General features: G+C 41.9%; 1 protein-coding gene across 1 annotated transcript in view; it reads right to left on the bottom strand.

Moving 5' to 3' along the window:
- LIMCH1 (LIM and calponin homology domains 1) overlaps positions 1 to 21,144 on the bottom strand; it is a 324,230-nt gene that overhangs the window by 89,497 nt on the left and 213,589 nt on the right. Inside the window, exons 4-7 of the mRNA XM_035005588.1 lie at positions 16,457 to 16,563; positions 10,931 to 10,961; positions 8,877 to 8,987; positions 1,204 to 1,399 (exon numbers count right to left, since the gene is read on the bottom strand). Coding sequence (XP_034861479.1) covers positions 1,204 to 1,399; positions 8,877 to 8,987; positions 10,931 to 10,961; positions 16,457 to 16,563 — 445 coding nt within the window. The remainder of the gene's footprint in view (positions 1 to 1,203; positions 1,400 to 8,876; positions 8,988 to 10,930; positions 10,962 to 16,456; positions 16,564 to 21,144) is intronic.

The raw sequence follows: 21,144 nt of genomic DNA on the forward strand, positions 1-21,144 counted from the left end.
CAAATTAGGTTTAAGAGTTTAAGTTTTGGACTCACACTTCTTGAGGCTAACATTGTTACACTACTTAATGACAGTGATATTTGTCACTTAACAACTTGAGGACAATTACTTAACCTCTATAAGGTTCATCTGTAAAATACAGACAAGGAATGTCTCACAGCCCGGGGGGGGGGGGGGGGGGGGGGGGGGGGGACTAAGTCAGAAACTATGTATCTCGTACTCTGGTGCTAAGGGCTAAATGATATGCTAGGTGTCAAGTAATTAATTCAGGACCTAGGCACATTAAATACTCAAGGATTTTAGACAGTTTTATAGCTGAAAGGGATCTTTCAGCCATAAAAGGGAATTTTCATCTCAGAGAGAAGCCTTAAGTCTCTAGGAATATTAGCATCAATCGAGCAATGCATTAAAAAAACAGAAACAAATAAAAAATGCCCCACTAACCTCAGTGCGTTCCTGCAAGTTTAAGTTTATATATGCCGAACCAAGCCATTTTCCCTTCCTAAAAGTACAAAGCTACAAGATAAGTGACGTAAACAGCTTCTGGAAAATATGCCTTAAATTTACATCAGGTCGCACGACCACACATTTTTAAAGAAAAATGATCAGCCCTTACAGGTGGTAGAAAATCCAGGGGATTTAAATCAAACCCAGACTCGGAACAAGCAGGCAGTCTGGGCTGTGTACATTGGGGGCCACCCACAACGCTCCAGGCAACGGCCAGGTATCATAAGCATCGAACAGATTGCCAAAACCCTGCCAATTAAAGTGTCCCGGGCTTCAGCACCTTCCCAAGTGCGTGTAGTGTATTTCCAGCTAGCTGGAAGTTGATTCATTTTCGCTTCTGCACTGTGGTACTCACACATTTCCCTTCCTCATACCCAGAGCATATAAACCTTCGGCACACTTTATGAGCTAACGGCCTGCACAGCGTCTTGATTCACTGAGACCAAGGGAGGAATGATGTAACATATTTTCCAAGAGAAGAGAGGCTCACTGAGGCAATGTTCAAACTGCTGGCAAAGCCAAGCCAAATTCTAAGGGCCACGAAAAACAACATTAAAAATGCTCTTCTTCTCCCAGCTTAGAGTTACCGGGTCCCAGCACGGTGGACCTGGAGCCCGCCTTCCGTCCACGGGTGACAAGGCAGCTCTTGTGAATGTTCAACTCTAAGACGTGCAGTGTACGAAGGCTGCAACCTACCATCGCTGCTTCCCCTGAGGACTACATCTGGTGAAGGGGTCTGCCGGGAACGGGAGCCAAAGGAATCCAGGCTGTCGAAGGAATCATCTCTGCCGTGGCGAGGGGGAGACAGGGAGTCGCTGCGCTCGGAATCCCAGCAGTCTATGTAGCCACTGTCTCGGATACTACGTTTGGGACTCTCAATGTCATCAGTCTCCTGTCCAAAAATAAAACGAAAAAGATATTACAGACACTTGAGCAACAGATGGAGAGCCTCTGATACCAGGAAAATCTAGCTCCGGGTGGTCTTCAAAAGATCCCGCGTGTGGTGTCAGGATGGAAAAAATTATGGCCCGGATTATCATCCACAAGCCAACGTTGCATCCTTCCACCCTCCCTGCCTCAACTTTCCCCATGAGAAAAGCGTGCACATTTCAAATAAATAAATAAATAAATAAATAAATAAAAATCCAAGTAACTCACACCTTACCACGTTTAAAAAAAAAAAAATGGAAGGAACGAAGAATAAAAGCCTCATTAAGTTTGGATTCACAAGAGTACAGAGACCGACCAAAACAAAACTAAACACCAAAAGCCTTAACCTTGACCCGTCTCTCGGAATCCATAGGCGCATGCCTGTTCTGGGACCGAGCCCCCGGGTTGGCAGCGCGATTGCTCCTGGTTACGCTAGCTGGCCAGGGCACACAGCGTTTGTTTTTGCCGCAGAATCAGGTCTGTAAAGTCTGGAGCAAGCAGCACACGTCCATCTCCTGCTACCTTGAAGGGAAATTCCTGCTCTGAAAGGGAGCTGTCTTTCGGAGGCAGAAAGTTTAAAAAAAAAAAAAAAAGGCAATGAAAAATATGCAAACTGCTTTTCCCGATGCCTCAGAAGAATCCAGGCATGCTCTCGCTCTCGGCCAGCCCCTGGCGCTGGGGGAGCTGAAGCGCTTGCGGCTGACCCACATGTTCGGAGCAGGGAGAACAATGGCTGTCTTTGACAGCCTGTGATTATAAATTCTTTCCAGCGCAAGCAGCACATACTAAAACACTGAAACCCCAGCAGCGGAAAGGTCAGTCAAAGCCATCCTCACCCTTGCATTAGAATAAAAGCCTTGTTCCCGCCAGTGTCGTTGCATTCATTACAATCGGCCAGGCTGACGAAAACAAAAATAACGCCGGTCACTCAAAGATAAACCTCAATTTAATCTCCTCCAGACTGTCGCTTAAAATCTGGGCTGCGGAGGATGCTGGCAGAGGGGCCCGCGCTCCTCGGCAAAGACTGGAATGTCACCCTGTGGATGTCCTGGGATGCTCGGGAAGATCCCCTCCACATTCCCAATAGAGAGGACAAATAAACAGATATTCTCTGCATGGTAGCAATTTTGGAAACTGCCTGAACCGACTGATATGCCCACTGGAGCCCAGGCCTTTGTAGCACATGGCTTTGCCAGGTGCTTATCCGCTCTCTCCAGCGCCCCCAACGCACTCCCCAGCGGGAGGCATTCCGAAGGGCCAGCACGGCTGTAATTTGCAAGGCACACAGGGGTTTGGCCTGGAGAGAAGGGAGTGGGAGACAGGAGGGCAGAACAGAGAGACACACCCTGCAGCCTCCACACAGAGGCCCTGATTAGGGCCCCGGAAGAAGAGGTTGTCACATGGCCCGGGCGAGCGCAGCCCACTTGACCCTCCAGAGGAAGGCAGAAATTCCAGTTATGGAAATTAAGGTAGTTTACTTGTAGGTCAGAAGTTCACCAAGACTTGAACAAAAGCCAGGCCTGACTAGCTGCAAAAGGAAGAACTCATCAACTAACTGAGAAGTACGGATTTAAATTGGATATGGTTCTGTATTTAATTTCTTTGGAAATGCAAGTAATAATCATGGGTTATTGATTCACCAAGGATAGGCCAAATGGCTAAAAAAATGAAGGTCACTCCTATTGAATACTTACTATGGGTCTAGGGCTACACTTGTTGCTTTTTGCACATGTATTTAATCCTCACAACCCTACAATGATGTCGTTAGCATTGTCCTCATTTTACAGAAGAGGACAATAAGAATCAGAGAGGTTAAGTAACTTGGCTGAGGTCACAGAGTAAGCAGCAAAACTGTGATTCCAACACAGGATTCCATCTCCAAATCCCAAAGGGTAAAACCTGCCAAAATCTGATCAAACTTGAGGTAGTTATAGTTGCCTCATTACCATCATCACCTCTCCAACTACGGGACACTCACTGCCTCCTTACTCTGTGAATGATGCTAATCTGGGGGATGCCCCTTTCCTAACTGCTGTTTATGCCTACATCACCAAACTATAAATACTGCAAAAGAGAAGCAGCTTAGGGTAGGTTAGGAGCTTAGGGTAGGTCTTGGAAGCTCAACTGACTGGGTTTAAATCCTGCCTCCGCCTCTCGTCATCTACATGACCTCAGGCAAGTTATTAGTTTTCTAGTCTGATTTCAGTTTTCTCATCTGTTCAATGGAGCTGATAATACCATCTGTGTCGCAGGATTGCTAGGAGGGTTAAACATGTTAACATACAGAGAGCACTCAGAAGAATGCCTGATGCGTAAGTGCTCAAAAAGTGTTAGCTATGGTTAGAATTACTTCTATGTATTCATTTGGGTATGTAAATGTCAATATGTAAATCATACAGACTTTGTGAATGTAGGGAAGGACACAACCTGTATATGCACGGATCCTTCTCCATTTATATCCCATAACTAGTTGCCTTGGACCGAGGTTCCCATCAGAGAGGGCAGACCCTCGGCACCAGGTCACTCGTCATGTCTAGAAGTGACACAATTTTATGAGCTGCTTGGTGCAGCGTTACCAACTGGATTTTCAAGAAAATAACAATAATCAGAAGTGCTCTTCCAAAGGCCCAAATGTCTTCCCCACCCCTACTACAAACCACAAGAGAACAGAAAGAAAGAAAGAAAAAGTCAACATGTCTCTTGGAGCATTGGCTGCTTTCTCACCGCTTGTTATGGGAAAGAAAAACAGAAAAGCCATTCTGTTCATGACTGCGTAGAAAGCCAAGAATAAAATCACGGATCCAGCAAGAGAGCAGGAAGCCGAAAGGCATGGCCAGTTTGAAAAGTGAAAAACAGGCCACCCGTGGTCACCCTTGGCCAGTCTGGTCCCTTGGAACCTCAGGGTGAGGCAAGAAGTTGGTTCTTCAGCCAAAAATAAAGATGTGGACATCAGCTGGATAAGCAATTTTATTGGATTCCGTCAAGTCAACCAAAGTGAAGCTTTTGGGGGAGAACAAAAGCTATAAACCAGCACAAAGGCTAGCATGGTCCAAATTCTCCTTTGCGGGGTCTAGTTATGTCATCGATGCTTTTCATCCAGGAACCCAGGAAATTTTCGACATCTACAGAGAGCACTTTAGGGATAGGAGACAAGACCCAAATCTATCCATTGTACTAACTGCTAGTTGTTCTAATAAACGTACGTTAATGAATGCGGTGAGAACTATCAACATCTATGGTATTTTTGGATCGTTTCACTCATCTGTCCTTTTCTTATCCCTCTTTGTCAGAGATAATGAGAACCAGCTAAGGTTGTGGGTGACTTACAGTATCTGAGAAACTCCAGATGCTTCTGTGTTACCACTCAACATTTTCTGCTTCCTTTGTGATTTATAAAGCAGCTAAATCCTATTCTGGAGTGTTTTAGGGTTCTGCTTTTCCAGCTTGATGACCCATCTGCACCTACCACACTCTGGCTGGGGAAGCTATTCACTCCTCGGATATTTACCGAGCATCTTCTATGTGTCAGACACGGTCCTAATGCTGGACACACAACATTCAGCAAAGTCAATAAATACCCTGTCCTCACGGGCCTTATGTTCTAGTAGGGAAGACAAAAGGGAAATGGAAAAACCGATAAATTAATACAAAGTTGAGTGGTAAGTACCATGAAAAAATAAGGCAGGTTAAGGGAAGAGAAGCTGATGTTGGTTGCTATTTTAGGCAGAGGTCTGTTCTTGCCCATCTCATTCCCCCGTCTTTATCCCCTTGTTCTAGTTAACACCCCTCCCCTCCTGAAACGGTAGTGCTTAGGCCAATCCTGGTACCTGTTACCCTTGGTCACAGAGACTGGGCCAGAGTATACCCCTAGGAATTTTGCAGCTGGGCCTAGAAGGAAGAATTTCCTTGTTTTCTGGGCAAGGAGCTAGAACAGGTAATCCTGGAGATGCTTTTGGCCATGTTCCCTGATGCGAGGAAATCTCAAGGAGAGATAGAAGAGGTGAGAGAGAGACACAAAAAGGAAGAGCCTAGACTGCTCACTTTCCAGCTCTAGTCCCTGAGATTCTAAGGCCACTTAGTCCCCATGATTCTTCCTTCAACCTCAACATTCTCACAGTAATGCCCCTTTGTTCCACTTCAGTGTCCCCTCTGTTGGGAGACCTCCTCTGACATATCTGGGCTCACTGAAAGGCCATTGTCACTATGCTCTCAGAGATCTTTTTTTTTTGGCATATAGCAACAGCAACCTACTATGAATACCTACTATGTGTCAGACGCGTCTGCTAAGGGCTCTACACATGTTACTGTACAAGTTGGTAATTTTTAGAAATATTTTTAAAAGATTTAATTTATTGATTTTTGAGAGAGAAAGAGAGAGCGAAAGGACATGAGCAGTGGGGAGAGGTAGAGGGAGAGGGAGAAGGAGTCTCCCCACTGAGCAGGGAGCCCGATTCGGGGCTCGATCCCAGGATCATGACCTGAGCCAAAGGCAAATGCTTAACTGACTGAGCCACCCCGGCACCCCTACAAGTTGATAATTTTTTACAAACATTTCTCTCACTAGAAAAATGAATATAAAAAATTTCTGGTTAGTCTCCTTTGTGAAAGAAAACATTTCAATTGCAAATTTCTTTCAGCCTGTCTCCATGCCGAAGCAATTCTAGTTGTCTCCTCAGTATCTGCTCCTTTTCTTCTCCAGGGAAAACACCCACAGGATTTAGCTGAAATACAGCCTACCTTTCCCAAGTCTCTCCTTGCAGGTAGGTTTGGATGTGTGACCAAGTTTAGGTCAATAGGATATGAGCAGAGGAGTAGTGTATGACTTAACAGACGTGTGTTTAAAGGGAGGGCAGAGGTCCTTCATCTCCTCATCCCTCCTTTCTCCTGGCTCAGATGTGGATATGGTGGCTAAAGCTTGCACAACCATGATGGACCAGAAGGTGAGAACCCAAGGATTGAGGATGTTGGAGTAAAAGGACAGAAGGACCCTGGGTCCCTGATGATCACCTGCCCACTGCTCATGTTCAGACCTCTTTTATGTAAGTTCGAAATTAAATTCATCTTATTTAAGCCACATTTAGAGTTTTCTGCACTTCCCAGACAAATCCAATTTTAATCGGTAAAATGAGATAATATCTATTCCAGATAAATTAGTATCTCTAGGCATTGGATATATCTGTGATGTTCAGATCAATTACTCTCTATTCAGAGGCATGGGAGTACCACAGTTGGCCATTTAGTTAAGTCATGCTGTGTCCAGTGATACCAAGTACTCTCTTGGGTCCTGTGATATTGTACTATGTTCACTAAAAGAAGGGAACCGCTGTTAGCAACGACAGGTCATTTCAAGGCAGCTGACGTAACAAGGGTCAGCTCAATATGGTCTCAGTAGAAGGGTTGCTGAAGAAACCATAGCTGCTTAGAGTATAGAGGAGCTGGACTAGTGATGGTAAGAAATGTCCATAGCAAGAATAAATCAGGTTCCAAGGGAATCCAGCAAAGAAAGGAACTGTGAGGCAGGGCTTTTAAACAGTTATACAAAGATGACCCATGGGTGGCTCAGTCGGTTGAGCATGCGACTCTTGATTTGGGCTCAGGTCATGATCTCAGGGTCATGGGATCAAACCCCACATCGGGCTCCCCGCTCAGCGTGGAGGCTGCTTGTCCTTCTCCCTCTGCTTCTCCCCCTGCTTCTCCCCCAACTCGTGATTTCTCTCTCTCTCTCTCAAATAAATAAATAAATAACTTTAAAAAAAAAGAGATGACCCCATGTATCATTATTCAAATCCGAATTTAATATAAAAAAATAAGCATTCAAATTTCACAAATCAGACTAAACCTTACCTTTGTACTTGCTCTAAGAATAGAGTTACATGAAAAATTAAAGGACCCACGAGAGTAAAAAGTAAGAAACAGTGTATTGTGTGGGTGTGTTCAGTTTATTTTTAAAGGAATTTAGCTTAAAGGACTTTGTTTATATGCATAACAACCAGTATGAAAGCTTTGTCCATTTACAAAATACATGAGCCAGATCGGCTCAAGCCAAATGGGAAGAACTGTCAGGACCATTATCTTTAATTTAAAGAAAGAAGGATAAATTATTAGAAAGGTGGAGCACATTCTTGTTTTCAGGATGAAAAGAAAGTCTGTAAAGCGGGGAATGTCTCTCAAGGTCTCATTAGTGCATTTCGTTTGCATGTTAGAGAAATGAGGAAGGGCAAGGCCTGGACTATTTGTGCTATGATAGGGATCTTATCCAAAATCCACGGATGTGACAACTGAGCCTCATCCACTCACTAGGCTGGCTGGGTGGGCCTGCCTGTGTGCAGTCCTATATCCTAGGACTTTGGGTGAGTTCCTGTACATTGCTGAACCTTAAAAAGGAACACACAGGCAGACATACATAATACATCCCCCTGTTTCTTTGACAAATTCCTACCTTAAGTCAGTCTTTCCCATAACCAAATAAACAAATAAAGCTTTAAATACTGTAAAAAAAAAAAGTCTTCCGAATTTCCAGGTCACCCAAATACAATGGCCGTAAAATGCACATCTCCGCAGAGAATGCTTCTAATTTGTCAGGGCCCGTCCAGGGTGGATGGCCAGGCAAGAGCTTGGCAGACATGACTTCACCCATACCAAGGCCGTGACGGGTAAGCAAAATGACCTTTAGGACAAATGCAGAGCAAGTCTTCATTTTTGTATAATACTGTATTGTTTAATTCAGGTGTTATTCCCTCAAGAAAACAAGTGCAGAGCTCTCTGGCATACAAAGCCACATGCTGACAGATTGCATTTGCTCTTTTGGAATTAAAGTTGGAGAGAACTCAGACCTTCCATTCTCTGAAGGCTATAAAAGTTCAGGTAGGCATGGGACACACAAGGCAAAGACCGCATTGGTAAGTCAACTAGTCCTTTCCTGGAGGGCAGGACATCTCTGTTCTGTGCAATTTCACCCCGGTGAACTGTTAAGGATCTTAAAAAGAAGCAAATGTGGGACGCCTGGGTGGCTCAGTCGGTTAAGCATGGGCCTTTGGCTTGGGTCATGATCCTGGGGTCCTGGGATCGAGCCCCATGTCGGGCTCTCTGCTCAGCAGGAAGCCTGCTTCTCCCTCTGCCCCTCCCCCTACTTGTGCTAAATAACATCTAAAAAAAATGAAGTAAATGTGTTAATTTCCCATCTTATATTAACCTCTTGGGATAAAGAAGGAAAGTCAAGGGGCGCCTGGGTGGCTCAGTCGGTTAAGCATCTGCCTTCAGCTCAGGTCATGATCCCAGGGTCCTGGGATCGAGCCCCGCATCAGGCTCCCTGCTTGGTGGGAGGCCTGTTTCTCCCTCTCCCACTCCCCCTGCTTGTGTTCCCTCTCTCGCTGTGTCTCTCTCTTTCAAATAAATAAATAAAATCTAAAAAAAAAAAAAAAGAGGGAAAGTCAAGTTACCTTTCTCATCTGAGCCAGCAAGCCTTCAAACTCCTTCAGGTTCAGTGTTGTGCCGCTATAGGATGCCGAGCTATTTGCTGCTTTTCCCAGCCAGTAAATGGTAACTAGTACCTGTGAAACAAAACCAGGCACAAGAGCAGGAGAATTTTCCCTCAAGAATGACTTTTAAACTAAGGAATCAATAGTGCCCCATCAAGAGGAAAGCCGGAAGGAGAGAATGTGACACTGATTTACAAAAACCACCATCCATGAGGTATCCATTAAATGTGAAATCATTTTAATAAGAACCCAATGCTCTATCAGTCAACACAAACATGATTCGGTAGTTAAAAGAAAGCTCCAGTTTTAGGAAATTTTGGTTGTAAGAAAATGATCTTTAAGACAGCAAGAAGGAAAAATAAATCCTCCAAAATCATTTTTCGGTAATAAAGGTAGAAAGTGAAAATTTTCAGAAACTCTGGCGTCTTCACCCAGATGAGCATGAAATGGGTTGTCAAATCCTTTTGAAAGAGGTGCTTTTAAAGGCTTACAATTCCTACTTGTGGGCACAGAGGCAGAGATCCAGGTTAATTAGTGGTTCCCAGCACAAGAGAAACAGCATATATCTAACTGAAATCAGAAGAAAGCAAAGTAATGAAGAGTATGATCTTCAGCTACCTAGCGTTGGCGTAGAGTTAAATTCCTATTCCTCGGAGATGGGAAATTTTTAGCCTGGACAAAATTACTGCCAACTAAATAATCTTGGGTGCTTACAAATGTCCATGAATGTTCAATGGTCTGAAGCTACAGTCCTCGGTTCATTTTTTTTTTGTCTTTCCAAAATAACTGTGCACAAAAGCAAATGCTCTATACAGTGATTTTTCCATAAAGCCCAGAAGGCTGAAGGTGAGCTCCTTAAAGCTGAATTCTTTGGATCTGAAGCTTACAGAAAAGCTATTATTTTATTTTCACATTTGGTCTTATTGCTTCAATCAGGCGGGGAAGTGCTGGTTGTACCCTGCTTCCACTTACTAGATCAGGAAAGATATGTGTACATGGTTCCACATGGCAACACGCCCAAAATACGGTTGTGTGTATCAACGCTATGACGTGATTCGGTTTTCTACCTCTGTGGGAAAAGCGCATGTCAGGAATCCTTCAAGGCTTCCAGAGAGTCTTTTTAACATTGATTGCTTACAAATAAATTTCCAGAGAACAGACAATTCCACATGTCAGGACGTTAACTAGGACCATAAAATAACTAATGTGTGCTAAGAGTATGAGGCCATTTTGGAAGGTGTAGTAGGAGAAACATGGCACTGTGTTGTGTTTCAGATTACGGGTTTTCTGATTTGTTTAAGACTGCCTGATGAAAAATGGCATATATCCCTAGTTGTATAGAGGAAGAAAAGGAAGACAAGAATGAAAATGTCAATCAAATGTAATAGCACCCTGGAAATTAAAAAAAGGAGGGGTCGGTCACAGCTAATTTTAAATTTTATATGCAGGAAGTCATTTTTTTACATTCCTCAATTTAAACTTAAAATAAAAGGACACTAACATACTTGCTCTTTGAAAATAAGATCCAGTTCCAAAAAGTTGATTTTGGGGAAGTACTAATAAAAGCTCAAAACATTAATAAGAAAAAAAAACAGAAAAAGTGCAGGCCCGTGACAGTCAACAAGAGTTATATTATGCTGATCTTTTCCCTAAAAAATCATGTCCAACTACTTTATTTAATAATCCCACCTGTGCCAACTGACAGAAAGCAACTGATATTAGTGCCGAGACAGATCATCTTGTGTTCAAGCAATGGAATTACAGAGCGCAAGCTTTCATTTATTTACTTCTAGAACGAGCCCTTGTTAATTACAGAGACCTCCCCCCTCTACAATTTGTGTTTCTGTCACAGTGATCGATCGACTGTTCCATCAGAGACACCTATACTCACTCGTTTGCTGAGGACTCTTCCCAGCAAGGCATACGAGAGTCACTGAACTTAGGAGCTACATTTTACACTTGAGCCATCAAAGTGAGAAGGAAAAACGTTTTCAAAGCGAAGTCAAAACACTTACATTTTTCAGTTTCCTACTGTAATCAAGGCTCCTAATGAAGGGAAAGGAAAAAAAAATCTGGTCAGAATGGCAGTTGCTTCATGATCATCCCTTAAACACCTCTAAGATGTATGTGAAGCTAACAAATATAACAGAATCAGCAGAATACAGTATTTTTTCTAAGGTCCATGATTAGCGATTTCAGGTACTGAATAAAATCATTTAGGGAAACAAATGTAGAAGGACAAGATGGAATTAAACTTCCAAAGTGCACCATGAAAAGATGAATGCTTCGTAACATCTGGAAAATGAAGGATTCCATCTAAAACTGGGACGCTTGATATTTGTATTCTTGAAGCTCAATTGTTAAAAGCAAAATTTGTGCCTTGATTAAAGACCACTGTCAAATTGAAATCTTACTACACTTCCAAAATCTTCATATAACTAGTACTTTTAACAGAGGTCTAAAACCTTACTTCATTAAATAGACCTGAAAATATACATAGAAGAGGCAATGCTATCTAAATATTTGTTCCTGTCTGCTACAGATAGAAATTAGTGTTGGGAATTAGCCATAAACAGGAAAATATGTGTGTTATGTTCGAATATACACATGTGCATTCTTCAAAATACATAGATGTTTACTCTCAAACCATAAACAACAAAAAAAAAGCTAGTTGGTGCTGGGACACCTGGGTGGCTCAGTCGTTAAGCGTCTCCCTTCGGCTCAGGTCATGATCCCAGGATTCTGGGATCGAGCCCCACATCGGGCTCCCTGCTCAGCAGGAAGCCTGTTTCTCCCTCTCCCGATCCCCCTGCTTGTGTTCCTTCTCTCCCTGTCTCTCTCTGTCAAATAAATAAATAAAATCTTAAAAAAAAAAAAAAAAGCTAGTTGGTGGTATTTTTGAAATATTCATACAGTGAAATATAAAAGTTTCTACAAAATTATTCCAAAGCTTCTTTAACACGTCACCAAATAAATGCTAGGAAAAATGAAACAAGCATTTCTTTACCCCTAGTAACTTCAGTTGGGGTGGGGAGTGGAGGAAGGGAGAATGTAATTCTATTGTATAAACTGGTCAAGAATTCTTTCAAGTTTTTAGACCCCAGTTACCTCATTGCTGCATAATCTTTTTTTTTTTTTTTTAAGATTTTATTTATTTATTTGTTCCAGAGAGAGAGAGCAGGAGGGAGAGGGAGAGAGAATCGGAAGCAGACACCACGCTGAGCGAAGAGCCCGACATGGGGCTTGACCTCATGACCATGAGATCATGACCTGAGCTGAAACCAAGAGTTGGATGCTTAACTGACTGAGCCACAGGGGCCCATATTGCTGCATATTCTGACCCAAAGAACATATTAATGAATAGGTGCACAATCTTAAGTCAATTGAGATTTCAGGGAACAGAACACAATGTAGTATATACTAAGGAGATAAACCCATCAACAGGGACTTGGATTGAAGGAAACATTGGTCTAATTTGGATTTGATTAAGAGAATGTTTTCAAGTTTACCATTTTTAATAGAAAAAAACATGGCATTATTTTCTAGGATTTTTTTTTTAAGATTTTATTTTATTTATTTGACAGAGAGAGACACAGCGAGAGAGGGAACATAAGCAGGGGGAGTGGGAGAGGGAGAAGCAGGCTTCCCGCTGAGCAGGGTGCCTGATGCGGGACTCGATCCCAGGACACTGGGATCATGACCTGAGCCTAAGGCAGACGCTTAACGACTGAGCCGCCCAGGCACCCCTCCAGGATTTTTTTTTAACTTATAAAAACTCCAGATGAAAAGGAAAAAAAATCTATGAAAGCTTTGAAATTTTAATGAAAAATAAGAATAGGAAACATAAAACGTTTTCTGCATTGACAATAAAACTTCATTGACTAAAATTGTGACCCAGTTCTAAAAAAAAATCATGCTTGGCACATAGCAGGAGCTCACAAAATATCTGTTGAATGACTTCTACCTAACAACCAATTATGCGAAAATGCTTCCAAATTTTTCAAGAGACATATTCAGGAGCAATCCAAAGCCTTTCCTCATTTTCATCCAGTTGTTTCAATTCCCTGGAATAATACTTGCTGCATGCCCTTCTGGATTATGCTCTCATTTCCCATCAAGGTCGTCTGGCATCCATTATAGGTAGAGTTCACAAAATTACACATGCAGTAATCATTTGCAGCTTTTCCCTCTCTTTCTTTTTTCCTTTAGCCTACTCAAGTTACTTCTCAAAAAAATAAAGTAAGAAAAATTACCTACAATAAAAGCTAAACTAAAGAGCATTTTTTCAAAAACAATTTCAGGGAAGCATCAAAATTCGCTCTGTGGGATCTACCCCTAGACTTTATTGCTTACATTATTAATTTGGTGGGGTCCGTGGGGTGTTTTCTATCTCTGCGAATGCTCTGCTCACCCCTCAGAGGGTAGAGCAGAAGAATGTAGCAGTTCTACTTTACTCTACCATGGCTATGAAATCTACATATGTTGCAAATGTCCCTCATCCAGTGCCAAACGACACCAGGATCATTTACAGAAAAGTTGTGAAGCAGAGAGCTCATTCCGTGCCCCACCCTTCACTGAAACTAGAAATGATTTTCTAAGTACTGTAAATGAATTTATGGCATAACTTGGATGTAAAATTCTTTATGTTCTTCTAGATACTCATACTGTGAAATGAAAATTTTTCTCCATAATTAATCCAGGTTCAGCATCCTGCAATGCTTACGGACCGACCATTCCTCCCACCACACTTGTTCTCGCTCATCACCCTTCTACCACACCACATACTTTTCTTTTTAAACACTGAGTTTGTTTCTCTTCCCCAGCCTTTCTACTTGATCTTCCTCTGCCTTGAACACTCTACAGGTCTTCGCTTGATGGGTTCTTGCTTTCTCCCACTCATGTCTCCGCCCATAGCCTTCAGCTGAAATGCCACCTCTTCAGAGAGGCTATGCTTGACCACTCCTGGACTGGTCACTATCTTTTTTTTCCCCAGTTTTATTGAGATGTAATAGGCATATGACATTGTATAAGTTTAAAGAACACAACATGCTGATTTGATATATGTATATATTGTGATGGTCACTATCTTTCACATCATCTTTTACTTCCTTCTTAGCACTTACCACTCCCTGCAGTTTTTTTGATTTATTTACTTGTTTATTTCTTATTTCCTGACACTGTGTGTAAATTACATGTGAACAGGGAGTGTTGGCTATCTTGCTCATTCCAACTGTCTAATGACTGGAAAGTATCTGACACATAGTAGCTGCTCAGTAAATAGTTATTGAATGAATGAAAAACGATAAAGTCATAGGAGAAGGCGATGGAAAAGCATTGCTTAAAGAAAATAATAATGCTCAAGTAAAGGAAAAACTAAAAAGGGAAGAAAATGAGAAGGAATGCAAAAGGAGAGAGAGATGGAAAGACAGGATAAAGAAGGGAAGGGAAGCACCAGGAAGAAAAGGAGATGGAGAAAGAAGCAGCTAGAAAGATAAAGAAAAATGACAGAGGGGAAAAGAAACAGGAGAAGGGGAAGATGGTACAGTGTAATGGAGATGTGACTGTGTGTGCCATTGGTCTAAGGGACTTTTCCTCTTTACGTTGTTTTCTGTGCCTTTTTCTTTGGAAGTTGGCTGAATCATCTTCCCAGAACTGAGCAAGCGGAGCACTGAGCAGGTTTTAGCTAGCATCATGCCTGTGAGGACCTTCTGTCCAATTCCATCTTACAGTTGAAGACACAGAGCCCTACCAAAGGAAAGGAACTTGCTTAGGATTATACAAAAGGGAGTAGCAGATCGAGGGCCAGACCCCTGACTTCCTGATGCCAGTTATTTGTAGATAAGCAATAAAGGTAAGAAAAATTCTTAATTTCTAAAACCAAACTGTCTCCGAATTCTCCTGGTTTAGTGACATATGGATTTAGAGTAGCTCCAAAAAAAGGAAATGCAGCTGACAACACCATCAAAAGAAACTTTTCTTCACTACCTTAGCTCACTATACTACTGGTCACACACAAGCAACGTGTGTGTGAGACTAATTGTTATGACGTCATATAGTTACTATTGTTTCTGGTCCCGTGCCACTCAGGTGGAACAAACGTCAGATGAGTCAGAAACCATTTCCTAAAATGAACAATTTATATAGGCTGGTTTTAGGTGCAGTAATATACGGAGCACGTGATGTCTAAAATGAGGGAGGGGCGCCGGGGTGGCTCAGTTGGTTAAGCGGTTAAGCGTCTGCCTTCAGTTCAGGTCATGATCCCAGGGTCCTGGGATCGAGCCCCACGTCAGGCTCCCTGCTCAGCGGGGAGTCTGCTTCTCCCTCTCCCTCTGTCTCTCCCCCTGCTCATGCTTTCTCAAATAAATAAACAAATAAAGAAATAACCATCTTAAAATGAGGTTTATGGTGGTTTTCCATATTCAAATACCATAATTTGTATTCTATTTTTGCCCTTAAGTAAAATTTTTCCATGAGAAATATCAAAGAAAGGCACATTGACAACAGAGAAGTGTGATTTTATATAATCAATTATGGCTGATTCTCCCTTATTCCCAGTCATGAATCATAAAATCCAATATAAACTAGCTTGATTTCATTCAGTAGTTTCCGTTTTTTCCCCCAATCAATATTGGCAAAGAGTATCAAATTAGCAGCTCTGCATTTTGGCTTCTGTCCCTTTTCTGTACTTCCATGATACAATGATCCAAAAGTGATCAAAAGAAGTGTAGCCAATCCACAAACCCTTTGTATGTAATTAAGCCTATTATTAAGGCATATTCATGTCAAATATTGTTTGAAGTGGAAAATGTTTTGTATGAAATGTGTAGACTGGGAAGGACTTCTAAACTACAGGAAAAGTCGTCGCTATCATCTCATAAGAGTCTTTCTTCTCATTACCCCGGTCACCAGCTATTCCTTTCCAGAGAAACACACTGCCTTTTCTCTTACTGTGCCATTCTTTCCCAAAAATTCTTTGGCTGCAAACATGGCTCAGTGAGTAGACACAGTCAACAACAGTCAAATGGCCAATAATCCATCTTCAAAGAACCTGATCACTGACATATGAGAAAACAGTTACAAATGTAAATGAGGAAGCCATTTCTCCATAATCTATTGACCTCTTTGCATAATAAACAGAGTTTGGATCTGTTTACCAAGTTTGTAGTCTTCCAAGAGCCTATTCAAATGCCCAACTAGAGTGAATAAAGGTTTTCTTTCTGTCTAACACACACAGATTCTGTGCATATTTCTCCCTTACCTCTCCCTCCAGTAAGTCTCACCTAACATGTTTCTCCTCTTTAACATTTTAACACTCTATGTGTGATTTTTGCATTTCAAAGAAATTACGTTTGACCAAAATGAAAGCTACACACAGGGGGAAGGCCAATGTGTCTTGTTTTGAAAGCTTGCTCTTTACCTTCACATTTTTATTTTATTAGACATGTCCAATACTCTGCCTCTTAGACATTACAACATTATCATAAAGCTACAAATCAAACCATAAATAGGTTTTCCTTAAACATAAATCTTGTGTTACTTACTTGACTGTTACTCTGTTGGACGTATCCTGTAGGTCACTTGGGTCAAAAAGTTGAGATTCTCTAAGACCAAGCTCTTTACAACCTCTCAAGAACAAGATGATATTGTCCTGAAAGGAAGAAAAGAAATCCAAGTCTATATTATTTTATATTATCTTTATGAACCAGTCCCTCCTCTCTAATAGTCCAAATTACCAGAGGGATGTCAATCATTAAGACAGCAAGAATCAGATCTAAATTTTGGCTTGTTGGATAATAGAATCATACTTTGTTAGGATATTCCAAGATAAACAGACACTTTCAATCTTCTAAACCCACAGCCATGCCAAATGCATTTTTCCCCCTTTACCTTAACACATTTGCATAAAACTGCAAGTAAAATATCATTGCAAAGCAGAACATAGCATCTTTTGGGGGACCAGGACTCATAGTAGCCAGGTATCCCCGAGAACTTCCAAGTTTTGTCCATGTCTTATTGCAAGAATTTGGTTCAAAACTGATATATTTTTTAAAAGTTGGTTTTACTACCCAAATGTCATCAATTGGTTTTTCTTTTAAACTGACCTTCTAAAATACATTTTTTATCAGCAGGTTTTGACTGATAATACCTCTTTGTGAACTATGAATTGAATTAAATGGGAAAAAATTTAGACTGGGAAAATGGGAAAATCTAGACTTAATAGTGAAGGGAAAAAAGAGGAGCAAGGAAAGCTTTTGAAAACAATGCAAAAGACCTTTTCAAAGTGAACATTTTCTCTAGCAGGTACATATTTTCTTTGAACTGGCAGAATATCAGGCACAATTGACAATTAAGGGTTCTGCCCTTCATCTGTTGAGAGTCAAGAATGAGCAGATGACCCTGGAAGGGATTGCAACTGTGGGTCAGCCTTTTGGAACTCCCGGGTATTAGCAGCAGATTCCTCGGTTGCAAGTTCCTAATTGTCCTCTTTCTAGAAGATTTCTGACAAGCTAACTGGTCCCATCAGTTAGAACTACAAGAGAGGAATAATAAAGGTTGGCTCCTGGGGCCAGACCAGTGTGAATCCATCTGAAAACTCTAAGAAAGTTGCTACAGAAATCAGAAATGATGATGGTAGTTACTGAATCATATACTCACGCAAGCACAGTTCAACAAAGCAAACAAGAGGCACAGTATTTCCCAATCACCCAGTCTACAGGTAACATTCTAAGATGACCCTCAAGAATGCTGCTCCCTGGCATACACAGCCTGCATAATCGCCTCCCCTGAAGAGCAAGTGGGACCTGTGAAGGTGATGGATATTACTCTGTGATTACCTTACTAACCAGTAGCCTCTGAGTTAATCAAAAGGAAGATTATCTGATTGGACCTGACATAATCAGGGGAGGATTTAAAAGAAAGTGAATAGAATTCCTGGTGGCCAAGAGTTCTATGGCTGCAAGGAGATGGATTCTATCAACAAACACATAAGCTTGGATGAGGCTTGGAAGCTCAGATAGAACCTCAGCCCCCATGAACACCTTGATTTCAGCCCCTTGAGACTCTGAGCCAAGGTCATGCCATGTCCATACTTCTGATCTACAGAAACTAAGATAAGAAATGGGTGTTGATTTAAGACTCTAAGTTTATAGTAATTTTTTATGCAACAATGAAAAATTAATATACCCAGGCGCAAAACAGTAAGAGCAATAGCAATAGATTGCTAACCTTTATATAACTTTTATATGCCAAATATTCCCCCAAGAGCTTTGTATATGCTAACTCACTTAACCCCTGTACGACCTTAGTAGGGACTACTATCTGACCTTAGTAGGTACTTAGTAGGCACCAATAACAGATACTATTATCATCCTCATTTATGGATGAGCAATCTGAGGCACAGAACAATCAAGCACCTTGCCCAAGGTCACACAGCCAGCAAAGGATGGAGGTGCAAACACACGGCATATAAGACAAACTGAGGCATCAAATCTGAGGCTGGCACCAAAGGAAGTTAGGGGCTGATCACAGAGGCCTTGATGGCCATGGAAGGTAGGCTGTGGAAATCGGAGAGGGGCTGTAATCTGAGAAATGATGCTCAGATCTGCAGCAGAAGTAGATTTTTGGGGGCAGGCGTAGGGGAAAGTAGAGGGTATGAAGGACTTCAAAGGACTAAGACAGGAGGCAGGGAAACCGATGAGGAGATACCACAATCTCACTCCCCCCCACCAATCATGGAGGGTGGCCCCTCCCAGAATGTCTTCTTTCCCGTGTTTTCCCTGGGTCCCTGGATCTTCTTCAGCAGTTACAATGTGCCATCATGCACAAGACCCATGTCATTCACAAGACCTCCTGTAGAGGGGCGCCTGGGTGGCTCAGTCATTAAGCGTCTGCCTTCGGCTCCGGTCATGATCCCAGGGTCCTGGGATCGAGCCCCACATTGGGCTCCCTGCTCTGCAGGAAGCCTGCTTCTCCCTCTCCCACTCCCCCTGCTTGTGTTCCTGCTGTCGCTATCTGTCTCTGTCAAATAAATAAATAAAATCTTTAAAAAAAAAAAAAAAAAGACCTCTTGTAGAGTGACAATGAGCTGGTCATAGTCTGAAGTTAGTCATACCCTGCCAGTCTCTCCTTCAATTACTTTGCAGGTTTTAAAATTATCAAATATCTCCTTGAAGTTTTTCTATCCCCCCTCCCATCTTCAGAGTTTTATTAGATGTTCATGTGAGTCTCTTCTATGGCATGCAACTATCTTTCTGGTTGGTCTGAGGGCTTGTTGCCCAGAGGAAAACAAAGGATGGGTCCTGGCACTCTCTAGGAGTCATTTGGGATCACAAGATAAGGACCAACCTGTGACCAGCACGAGGCCCATAAGAGGAACATGACTGTGGCACCTCAGTTTCTTAAGAAAGGCAAGGAGGTGCCCTTCCCTTATGCATTCCCAGATGTGCCCTGGAGTGCCACACTATCTTCATTACACAGACTGCAAACCCAACAACATCGTGTTGTCCACTGAACAATTTAGACTGGGAGATTTAAAGGACTGCAGGTCTCCTTCCAGCTCCTTGCTGCAACCAATGATGCTAGAGGGGAGCCAGACCCCGACCAGGAGAAAACCAGAAGAAAAAGCTCCATGGCCAAGAGTTTACAGGGGCAACAACCAGAGTGGGTAAAAAGGACTGTGCCTTTAATTACATAAAATGCATCCTGCAAACTCCCATCTGCCTTGCTCTTCATGCTAAAATTTTTCCACATTCACAATTCCAAGCAAAACTCACATCTTAGTGTGTTAGCTCCAGAAGGCAAGCAGTACAACAGCATCTCAATCCCTCAGGAGAAGAAGTAAAAGTCACTGATTTACGACAGTGACCAATATGTTAGCTCTCACTATCGTAGTGTTACAAACCCATTAAAACTTAGGAAGTCTTCAGAAAGAGTTTTTAAGGGACTCTTCAAAAAAGTCAATGTCATTAAAAAAAACAAAAACTGGACATTACAGAGACATGAGGACCAAATGTAATTGATGACCTCTGACTGGATCCTAGATGCAAAAAAGGAAAATAAGGCTATAAACATCTAATTTAAATATGGACTGTATGTTGGATGATGTTATTGAATGAATGTTAATTTTCTTAGGCAGGATGATGGTGATATTGTAATTATATGAGAGAATGCCTTTATTTTTAAGCAAACATATACATTATTTAGGACAATTTATCATAATGCCTACGACATAATTTCAAATGGTCAGAAAAAAAAAATAAGGGTGTGTGCATGTAAGAGAGAGAGAGAGAATGTTTACCCACCATAGAGAAAGAGGTAAAGCAAATATGGCAAAATATTAACAATTGGTGAATCTAAATTAGGGATTGGCAGACTTCTTCTGTAAAAGACTAGGTAGTAATTATGGCTTTGTAGGCCCATAATGGTCTCTGTCAAAATGACTCAATTCTGTCACTGTAGCCAGACAATACATAAATGAATGAGAGTGTGTGTATTCTGACACATTTACAAAAACAGGTCCTGGGCTGGATTTGGCCCATAGGCCCTAGTCCAGGTGAATGAGATGCAGGGATTCACTATGTCATTCTTCCAACTTCTCTGTACCTTTGAACATTTTCCAAAAAAAGTTTGAAGAGAAGGTTTTTAAATGTGTAGAAGCATGGGGCGCCTGGGTGGCTCAGTCAGTTAAGCGTCCAGCTCTTGGTTTTGGCTCAGGTCATGACCTCAGGGTCGTGAGATCAAGCCCCTTGTCAGGCTCCTTGCTCAGCACGGAGTCTGCTTGAGATTCTCTCTCTCCCCCTGCCCCTCCCCACTCCACTTGCACTCTCTTTCTCACTCTTTCTAAAATAAATAAATAAAATCTTTAAAAAATTTTTCGTAGAAGTGTATTCAACTACATGACGTGGCTGGCAAGACCAATGTCATAAAACTCAAGCAGAAAATAATGGTTGCCTCAGGGACAACTAGTGCAAGTCACCAAGGTAAATGCTCCAGCACCACTAATGGAAAGTTACCATCTCTGGCTGACTGGAAAATACTGTAACATGAGTCTCAATTCAACCCAGATGCTTAACATCAAGTTCCTAAAGAGTCCATTTTGTGTGAGACTAATATTAATGTATGTATTCATACGGCTGCTTTTGTAACCACCAGGTATTAGCTCCTCCTTGTTCTTGGTTCAGTGGCTTCCCATTGCATTAATTTGTGGGCCTGCGCTGTGCATGAACACACT

Source organism: Mirounga leonina, unplaced genomic scaffold, assembly GCF_011800145.1.
Source record: "Mirounga leonina isolate KUSES-001 unplaced genomic scaffold, KU_Mleo_1.0 Mir_129, whole genome shotgun sequence".
NCBI classification, from domain to species: domain Eukaryota; kingdom Metazoa; phylum Chordata; class Mammalia; order Carnivora; family Phocidae; genus Mirounga; species Mirounga leonina.